The 10155-nt window shown below is 42.8% G+C and overlaps 2 protein-coding genes across 4 annotated transcripts in view; both read left to right on the top strand.

Annotated features, from left to right (window-relative positions):
- The first annotated feature begins 178 nt into the window (after positions 1–178).
- On the top strand, positions 179–2925 carry LOC130402123 (beta-crystallin B3-like). Its single transcript, XM_056606232.1, is given in 6 exon segments — positions 179–570; positions 964–1045; positions 1152–1267; positions 1420–1552; positions 2029–2171; positions 2640–2925. Coding segments are annotated over 6 exon segments (1152 nt in total).
- A 591-nt stretch (positions 2926–3516) lies between these two features.
- The window catches only part of cita (citron rho-interacting serine/threonine kinase a), a 38865-nt gene continuing 32226 nt past the window's right edge, over positions 3517–10155 (top strand). For all 3 annotated transcript variants that reach the window (XM_056606201.1, XM_056606202.1, XM_056606200.1), the window contains exons 1-9: positions 3517–3596; positions 3849–3973; positions 4176–4317; positions 4451–4626; positions 6012–6113; positions 7639–7781; positions 8082–8175; positions 8518–8724; positions 9019–9172. In XM_056606201.1, the coding sequence (XP_056462176.1) occupies positions 3872–3973; positions 4176–4317; positions 4451–4626; positions 6012–6113; positions 7639–7781; positions 8082–8175; positions 8518–8724; positions 9019–9172 (1120 nt within the window). In that variant the 5' untranslated portion in view covers positions 3517–3596; positions 3849–3871. The remainder of the gene's footprint in view (positions 3597–3848; positions 3974–4175; positions 4318–4450; positions 4627–6011; positions 6114–7638; positions 7782–8081; positions 8176–8517; positions 8725–9018; positions 9173–10155) is intronic.

The raw sequence follows: 10155 nt of genomic DNA, 5'->3' as shown, positions 1-10155 counted from the left end.
CTATGGCCGTTGACACCTGCAAGTTACTAATTAACATCGGAACGGAGGCATCGTGAACTGTGAGACACAAAGGGATGATTGTTGCAGGTTTTAATAAGCCATAGTTCAAGGCTGCACGGAATTGGCTGCAAATAATTTCAGAATACGAAAGAAGACGGCAGTTGGTGTTCCACTATAGATGGACAGGGCAAACAATAGAGTGTGTTTGACCTCGGAGAATGATCTCTCTTGGCTGGCGACCCATGCAGGTGGCCGGTTCGGTGCCAAGGCCCGGGTGGCACCACAGACCCGATCAGTCCATTGGGTGCCAATGTGCCAGGGGGCATGGGGCAAGCCTATTGAGAGGCGATGTGTCGGACACAATGGAAGCGACAGACTTGCTGCATCAACAGGCTTTTTGCTGCTGTGGTCAGAAATAAACCATAAATACCACCGCTGGCTTCTACCCACTGCTTGCCAGGCCACCAACACCCACAGATCCTCTAACGGAGAAATAGTAGCACTGAGATAAAGAAAAACCAGAAGAAATTGGATTGATCAAGGTACAGTGTCTCACACACCAAAATCCAGGTACAAATAACAATCTGTGCGTCGATATTTGTGCAAAAAAAATTGAATTGATGGTTGCAAAGTCAGTGTGTTATTTGGCTTATCGCAGATGTAGCCAAACTGTTTGTTATATGTAAAGTTGCAATATCATTTAATATAAATCAAATCCAAGGCTGCTACTATTTCAAATAAAGTTAAATAAAAAGAAAATTACCTGTTTGTAATGTATAATTGATTATGTTGACATTCCCTCACTTCAGAAAATAAATATTTAAATCAATTTACATTTAGGTCAAACAGGTCAGTTGCAATAATCCACTTAACCCATAGCCCTGTCAGGAGTCAATCAGAGGTGCAGCGTGTTTTGTATTAGGGCAGTGGTGCCAGTTAGGCTTTGACAGCTGTGTCTTGCAGAGGGAACATGCCCGAACATCAGGGAATACCAGACCAACAGGCCGCAGGGAAGGGCCAAGGAGGGGCTGGAGTCACATACAAGGTATGATTCATCACTGACTTATAACAAGCGCTGAAAAATGGCTCGAAAATGAGTCATCACTGTGTGATTCCACGCAGTCACAATAACATCTGCTCCTCGCTTGCAGTTGGTGGCTTTCGAGTTTGAGAACTTCGTGGGAAAGAAGGTGGAATTGTCTGCTGAATGCAAGGATGTGATCGAAAAGGCAGAGAGGATTGGCTCAATCATCGTAGAGTGTGGCCCGTGAGTGATTCCTGTCAAACTAACTGCCTCTTCTGTGTAAATATATGCTTGTTCAACCACATCACTGCCTTTCCTCTCCGCCCACGTGACTGCTGCATGTTGTCGACCCACATGTTTTGTTGTGACCCTGTGTTTTCTCTGTCTCCCTCCAGGTGGGTCGGGTATGAGCTCCCGGGCTTCGCTGGGGAGCAGTTTGTGTTGGAGAAAGGGGAGTACCCTCGCTGGAGCACCTGGACCAACAGCCAGAGCACTTACTACCTGCGCTCCTTCAGACCTCTCAAGGTGGTCAGTATACTCTACAAGGAAACATTACAAGAGCATAATGCATGCATAAGTGATACGACTGCTGATGAATAGTATACACATACAGCTTGTGAAGGAGACTGTTCTACCCATCGGGTGTGAGGTTCAAAGCTAGGCTATTTGTTTCATAAGCATTTGGGGATTTTCTGAAATTCTATTTATATCCCCACAGCAAACAATAAATCTAATGCTCTGAAAAAATATGTTTGTTTTGGGGGAGTGGCTTTGGAGGGAGCCCTGAAGAGAGGAGAGGGATATTTTGTGTTAGATTTCAAAAAGATATTTCTTATACCCTGCCTGGTTTCTCCAAATTGCCTTCCATAGGCTTTACAAACAGTAGGGATCCGGCAATCTCCTAGAAAAATGTTCCAGGCAATGCACTAGATGTACCAGAGTTCTATTCTCTCTTTCTCTCTCTCTCTCTCTCTCTCTCTCTCTCTCTCTCTCTCTCTCTCCAGGACACTGCGGAGCATAAGTTGCACCTGTTTGAAAATGCGGGCTATGCCGGGAGGAAGATGGAGATTATTGATGACGACGTGCCCAGTCTTTGGGCTCATGGCTTCCAAGACCGCGTGGCCAGCATCAAGTCAGTCAATGGAACGTAAGTCTTCAAATGTTTACATCTTTAAGCAGTACGCACCACCTTCAATACCTTAGTGGAACGTATTTTTGGATATGTTTACTATGATGTACTGTATATAATCTGATGCTTAGAGGAAGACTTGATTTTAAAGTGAGCCTATTATACCAACAGGTGTGATATTGATGAACCATTACAAGCGCCATTTCCAAATCGACCTGTTATACATCAGCCTATCAGTTGGCACAGCCAACTGTGTAAGCTGGTAGGTTGATATATACTGTATATCCATCATACATCTAGGGGGACACTTTCACGTGTGATGTCACTGTAGGGTCGTGATAGCCGTTTTGAAATGGCTTGCAATGACTTACCTATATCACACCTGGTGGAGATAGAGACCCTTTAAGTCATACCTCGCTCCTCTGCAGGTCTTGGATTTTAATTGCTCTGTTCCACACACTAATTGTACTCCTCTGCTTTCTGAAGGTGGGTGGGATACATGTATCCCGGCTACAGGGGGCACCAGTATGTGTTTGAGCATGGCGATTACAAGCACTGGAACGATTGGGGAGCCGCAACACCTCTCATCCAGTCCTTCCGTCGTGTGAAGGACATGCAGTGGCATAAGCGGGGACGTTTCAACGTGCCCGCCCCAACTCCTGGCCCTGAACCCACTCCCAACCCTAACCCAACCCCCAACCCAAACCCAACCCCCAACCCCAACCCTAACCCCCCTGCCCCAACTCCTCCTGCGGCCGCAGGGACCAGTTGAAGTGAGCTGTCTTTCAACAGGGTTTCCTCTTCCCTCTAGCAAGATACATTTGTAGTGGAAAACAAATTACTTGACATCTTGTTTGAAAATAAAGGCTGTGGCTTATCCAAAAAGCAAACTTGAGAAGTGTGTTTTGAATTTGAAATGTGTGTTTATTAATTATGAAAAGTGTGGTTTTACTTGATATTTGCGTCATATTACGATCTATTAAAATAAATAGAATTAGATAGGGAATTATAACAGATTACAGCTGGACCATGATTTATTTTGTAATCAAGACAACAGCATTTATGACAGAACTGATCAACTTCTGCTAGAAATACGACATTGAAAGTTATCACTTTATTCATTCAGCCTGAACCATATTTTAAATGGTAATTTAGTGAAAAACTATCTCTTTGACCTATAAATACACGTTTGCACCTTAAACATCAACACCTCATCTCTTGAAAGCATAACATGGTCGTTACGTGTCACAAGCATCATTTGTACCCGCCCCTTAACGATTTCAACAGCCAATCAAACGCGAGAGTCCGGACTGCTCTGAAAGAATGGGTGGGGAACGCGCAAATTTTTGAAAGTTAACCGGAAACGATGCGGACAGAGTAGTCAACCTACCTATTATCTCTATCTTTATAGGAGCGATATCATATTATTTAGATGGAAGTTTGGTGAGTTGTTCGTAAGCGTATTACGTTATGCTATATTGTCGAACTTCTATTTTTGTCTGAGCATTATAGGTAGTCATGTTTTGCATAATTTGACAAACTGTCGAACACGTTAGCAAGCTAAGCTTACCGAGAAGACGTTTGTTGACATTTCGTTAACATGTCATATCGTTGCATGATCATCATACAACGTAAGGCTAGAGACTAAGTCAACCCGATCAGGCCCATTCTAACCTTACGTTTGATCTTATTTAGTGTCATACATCAGTGAAAATATCATGTTGAAGTTCAAGTACGTGAGCCAAGGCAGCCTGAAGATGGTGCCTTGCTCTACGGATCCTATCACAAGCCGTAGCTCCCGGATCAACCACCTCTTTCAGGTAGATGGCGATAATGCTTAGTGCCTTATCATTGTCACTGGAAATATATGCGCCTCTTATGGCTACATTATTGTCAGAATGTATAGTTTTTGTATGACTTACTACAACCATCCCACTGGTTCTTTTTTGGGGATGACTACATTGCTAAATATAGTTTGGGAGGGACTCACTTCCTTATACTGGTATGTCTTTCCTTTGTTAGGGTCGAATTAGCTTGTGTGGACAAGAGGAAAGATGCAATTTGGGCCGGGAGGAGTTTCTCGAGGCACTATTGGTGCTCTATCAAGAGTGCACCTCTCCCGACCTAATGAAGATGCAACACGTTAGCAACTTTGTCCACAAATGTAAGCATAAACTTTTATTGTGTATTATTATACATTGTGTTTGATTTCTATATACTTTATGATAAAAACATGTTTTCGTAACAGCAAAACTGTGTGTGTGTGTGTGTGTGTGTGTGTGTGTGTTGTGTGACAGTTTCTGAGGTAGTCATGGAGCTGCAGGCTCTGCAGCCTGGGCCACAGGACTTTGAGGTGCGAGCAGTTGTGGGTCGTGGTCACTTTGCCGAGGTTCAAGTAGTAAAAGAGAAGGCTACCGGCGATGTGTGTGCCTTGAAAATCATGGACAAGGAGGTCTTACGTGTTGCAGAAAATGTAAGACTTCTCTTCTGTTAACATTGGTGTCAACATAAAGATGAACTGTTTACCCTTTGACAGATTTGGACACTGCCAAATAGTTAACATTTATTTCTACTGTACATCATTTAATTCATTCACTGTATTTTATTTGTTTTTAGACTAATACTAGGCTTGTGGTTATTCACTTTATTTAATTTGGCTATAACACAAAACAATATTACCTATACAATTTCTGTTATATCACAATATTGTGTTACTGTCTAGCTCTGGGGTCGAGCTTAGGCCGAAACAATAAGGGCAACTGATGTGCAATATGCAGCCTCTCCTTGACACAGTGCATGGATGTTTGGATATTGGAAGCTGCAGTCTTATAACAGGGCAATAGAGGGTGCTGTGGGTTTTCCGACAAGAATTTAGAGGTGAGCCTCCAGGCTTCTGATTAAGAGAGACAATCTCAGTAAGAATAGTACATGCATTTCTTCAGCTAGATATATGAATATGGTGATAAAAGGAATCAGCTTCATAAAGAAATCCTTTGATGAGGATTTCACTGTATCTCAATGGGAAATGACATTGGAAAATATAGGCAATTTATGAAGTGGAAATTGGTGTCTCCAAATGTCGAAAAGCAAGGGGACCCAGATACGATTTCAGCACTTATTTCTAACCATGCCAGATGGGCCATAGTCTAACGAATCACACCCTTGAATAATATCTAATATCTTATGAGCTCACATCTATGTGAACCAGGCAATTCACTTTCTTCTTCTTCTGCTTCATATCTATTTCAACCAATTGATGGTTTTATTACTGTGTAATTAGCGATCACAGCCCCACTCGGCCTATTAATCGTTAACCTTTAAAAATCGGTCTGTAAATGTTTCAAATCAACACTTTGTAGACTGAAAGCTGTAGATATGGAATTATTAAAACCCCCTTCTGAAAGATTCATCCACTTACGCAAATTAGATTATCTTTGGTAGAACAACTTTGTAATGAAACAAGAAGCAAGGCGTTACTCCACCGCTTACAGTTATTGGTTTCTGTTCCCAGGCCCTGTGCCGTTTCCCGAAGAAGTTCTGTTGTAGCAAAGGGCTGTTGGATCCCAGATTAGATGTTTTATTTTGGTTATTCTGTTGTTGAAGAAACATAGGAAAACTCTCCTAAGCCCACCCTTGGTTGTTGGTAATTGCAGAAATAAATGATGAAATATATGTTAAACACAGTAAAAGACCTGAGGGAAAAAGATCTACAAGCTCCAGATACACAACTTCATATGCATTACTCAAGCACTGAAATAGACCCCGCTTCAGCCTTTTTTAAATGGGTTTGGGAGATAGGCCCAGGCCAGCCGGTTGGGGCCTTGTATAGCTGGTTTTGTAATGTTGCTCTGCTGGTAGGTGGTGTTCCACGAAGAGGAACGAAGGATCCTCTCCCTCAACAGCAGCCCCTGGATCCCTCAGCTGTTCTACGCCTTCCAGGACACAGAGCACGTCTACCTGGTGAGCCCACAGTAGCTGTGGTTGTTGTTGTTGTTGTTGTTGTTGTTTTCTCTTGCTGTGAGATGAGACCATGTCGGGAACTGTGTTCGGTGTCCAGAGTTCTGCACTGACCCCGTACAAGGATTACATTATCATATGTTGTAGTTTAAAATCCCTGCATCTATTACCTTCTGTGGCAATTTGAATGAAGACGGTATCGCAAATGATCTGACTTATTTTGTCAATAATGTTGAGAAACAAAAACAAAAAATGTATTGTATGGTGCAAGCCATACAAGCCGAGGTCCTTTGTAATTTGAGAAAGCTACATAAGGAATTGCTGCATTGTTGCATGGTTGTGTGACTTGCTCGTTGTGGATAGTGGCTCGTCCACTATGTGCTACGTGTTTTCTATCATATTTCTTCACAGATGGATTACAAATTATGCATATTTTACTTATCATGGCATAAACAATTACAACGCTGAGCTACAATCAACGGCTCAAATTTCATTTGGTCGCTTTGACTATAGCTGTTTTCATTGCTATTTCTGTCCTACAGAGAAACATGAATTATAGTTATGAATAACCCCACTATTAACAATTATATGTCCCTTACCTCACACAGCTTACATCTATCTATCTATCTATTCCCTCTCTGGCTCTGTTATTGAGCGTTGAGTAGAAAAAAATACAAAGAATCCATCTTTATCTAAGTGTCACAGAGGCCCCAGTATCCTTGTTGCTAGGTAACACTGGAGAATGCTGCCGTTCATTCAGACTCCCGACCATTCATGCACCAGGGGCTTGCCTGGCTGACTGTATGGGAGCCGCCATACATTCAAAATGAGTCTGACCGACGCCTCACTCGAGCCTATGCTTAGAATAACGACGGCAGTGTTTTGAATGGGAGGAAAACATCAGTTTTGCAGTGTTGTCAAAACAGATCAGGTTGAATTATTGATTAGTGTGTCCAAGGTTTAATAGCTCACTGTTGAGATACATTTTGAGGATATTTCCTTAAATAAGCACTGGCAACTGCTCTCTATTTCAAGGCTGGTAATACAGATGGTGTGTTAAATGTGAATGCTTGGAGCAAACGCTTAGCTGCAGACAGTGTTATATATAAATCTGTTGACTGTGACATAACTGGATCCATAATCAGGAGAAGTGCCTTAGGATCATACACAGCCCTGGATAACTGCTGACTTTGACATGCAGATATTTGATCGCAACCTCATTATTCGTTTCATTCATCTTCATTTCTATTTTGAACTCGCTTGTGATTTTTTTCTACCCCAGTTTTATTTTAGTTCATACTTATTTTATACCAATCCAAAATGCATATCTTCAACCCAGTTTAAACTAAATTCAGATCTGGTCTTATCATTGTACTATTGTCCATTGAGATTTGTATTTGCAATGTCTGTCTGCAATCACACTGAACAATTCATATTTTTATGACTAACGTCATCCAGAGGACATATAGGATATTTAGTTAATCATATTCCACCAAATGATGGGTGGTTATGTGGATGTGCTTCTCAGGCTATGGAATACCTGCCAGGAGGCGACCTGAGTTCCCTGCTTATTAGATATGAGGATCAGTTCGATGAGTCCATGGCTCAGTTCTACCTGGCTGAGCTGGTGGAAGCCATCCACAGTGTCCATCAGCTTGGCTACGTCCACAGGTAACCCCAACAAGCTACCGGCTCGCCTAAGTCCATGTCTGTGTCGTGTGTGATTACAACTAGCTTATCTAAAATTACGAAAACTAAGCGCTGGGGGTTTTACGATAATGATGGAGTGTCATTTTCGTTGATAAAACACAAGCAATTCCCACAGGCTTTAGAGAAGGGAAAAGACAGTAGCTGATTCTCTTACTGTTGTTGTAGAGTAAACAAGCTTGGGAAAAGCGTGGGAAAAATAATATGATCTTAAATAACATCCAACATGAATTTGAAAACATCTCCTGTTCCCTCCACTTCCAGAGACGTGAAACCGGAGAACGTTCTGATCGATCGTACCGGCCACATTAAGCTGGCAGACTTTGGCTCTGCTGCCAAGCTGAACTCCGATAAGAAGGTAGGAGTTTTATAAGGCAAGGCAATTTTATTTGTATAGCGCATTTCTTACATCAAGCAGTTCAATGTGCTTTACAGAGAAAAAGACAGCAGTATATCATTTATAGTGAAGAAGTACATGCAAACAATATAATGAAAGTCCTTCAATGAAATTACACACATATAAAAAATAAGAAAAGAAAAAAAAAGGAATAAAAAAATTAAAAAGACGTACAGTAAGGTCAGACATTTCAGATATGAATCCGACATTAAAATATAAATCGATTAGAATAAAAGGCCTGAACACAATCACCTTAATAAATGGATCCGGTTCGGTGGATCTGATGACTGGTGTGTTGTTTAGGTGGTGGCCCCTGCGGCCCCCGTGGGCACCCAGGACTTCCTGTCCCCCGAGGTCCTGTCCGCTATGAAGGGGGGCCAACCCGCCCTCTACGGGGTGGAGTGTGACTGGTGGTCCCTGGGGCTCATAGCGTACGAGATGATCTACGGAAAATCCCCCTTCTCCGACGGCACCTCCGCCAAGACCGTCCACAACATCCTCAACTTCCAGGTACGACCGACCGTCTGTACTCATGACACCAATCAGGGTCATGAAAGGTCAGCCATTCTTGGTCACTGACATTCTTGAGACAAAAGCTCACGCCAACACGCACATCTATCATTGTATCTACCATTGCTTTGAATAGTGTCAAAACTTTATTACACAGACGGTCCACAGTGGTCCTATTCTAGACCGTGCAGAAATTACGACTGTATAGGAACAGAGTAACAGCTGTGACTGGTGTGTGTCTCTTGTGATACTCTAATAATTCCTTGACCACCGCGGCGTGTTTCGCCCCCTCAGCGGTACCTGAAGTTCCCAGAGGAGGTGCGCGCCAGCAGGCTCTTGGTGGACTTGGTGCAGAGCCTCCTGTGCGGAGCCCGGGAGCGGCTGGGCTACCAGGGCCTGCGCTGCCACGCCTTTTTCTCCAGCACCGACTGGAACAACCTGAGACAAGGTGAGCGGAGAACCGCCTCCCCGACACCCCCTTCCCTCCCCCCCATCTCTGTGCTCAGGCCATTCACTCTGCCCACCATCGCAACCACAACACCCATTCAGGAGGATTTCACTACACCCTTTGCTTTTTAGGTTGCCAAATTATTTGTGTCCAGTGTGTGTGTGTCGGTTACACACACGTGTGTGGCTGGCAGTAGTATCGCTTGCTGTAGTGTATTTTTTGCTGGTGGTGCTGGCTTTGGGTTGTAGTAAAATAATGAGATGCTGTGCGTTGCTGGCTGCAGGCCAGGGCTCCCCAGGAGAGTAGTGAGGCGCGCGCGCGCACACGCGCTAGCACTCGGGGAGGAAGCCACATAAAGATCTGTAGCGCATCAGCGTCGGGGCAGGGCGCTGCAGAGGTGTTCTTACGCTAGCATTAGACACGCTCACTGAGGGGGGAGTGCACGTGCCATTTATTTATTTATTCATTTATTCTTCTTCGTGAATCTTGGTGGATTTCCCCCCCCCCCCCCTCCCTCACCCCGTTAAAATGTATGCCCATTAATGCGTCTGCAGAAACCCATTTCTATTTTTGGAAACGCTTGTTGTCATTCATGGAACAGAGATCATTAGTTATTTATGGGCCTTTCCCCGGCTAAGTATTTGATATAGTTATTGGCTTCTTTTGGCCGTGCGAGATGGTGAGTTGGAGTTTTATACGTGTGAACATAATGATTGTCGGTTCTTTCAAGTCGATTTTATACTCAGTTATTGATATGTTATTGACGATTTGACGATAAGTTGATTTGTTTCTGCAGCATGTTTAATCTGATCTGATTATTAACTCATCAGTAATCATTTAGTTCAAGAACCAAAGCAGAAACTTTTTTTTATATTATTATTTGATTTTTAATTTGATGATTATTGTAATTGTTGATGATGCATTTTTATGGTTATTATTTTAATTATTTATTATTATTTTTATTATTATTACTATACTATTTC

Source organism: Gadus chalcogrammus, chromosome 13 (assembly GCF_026213295.1).
Source record: "Gadus chalcogrammus isolate NIFS_2021 chromosome 13, NIFS_Gcha_1.0, whole genome shotgun sequence".
NCBI lineage: Eukaryota > Metazoa > Chordata > Actinopteri > Gadiformes > Gadidae > Gadus > Gadus chalcogrammus.
The sequence above is the reverse complement of the archived record's forward strand: the minus strand, read 5'-3'. Positions and strand labels throughout refer to the sequence as shown.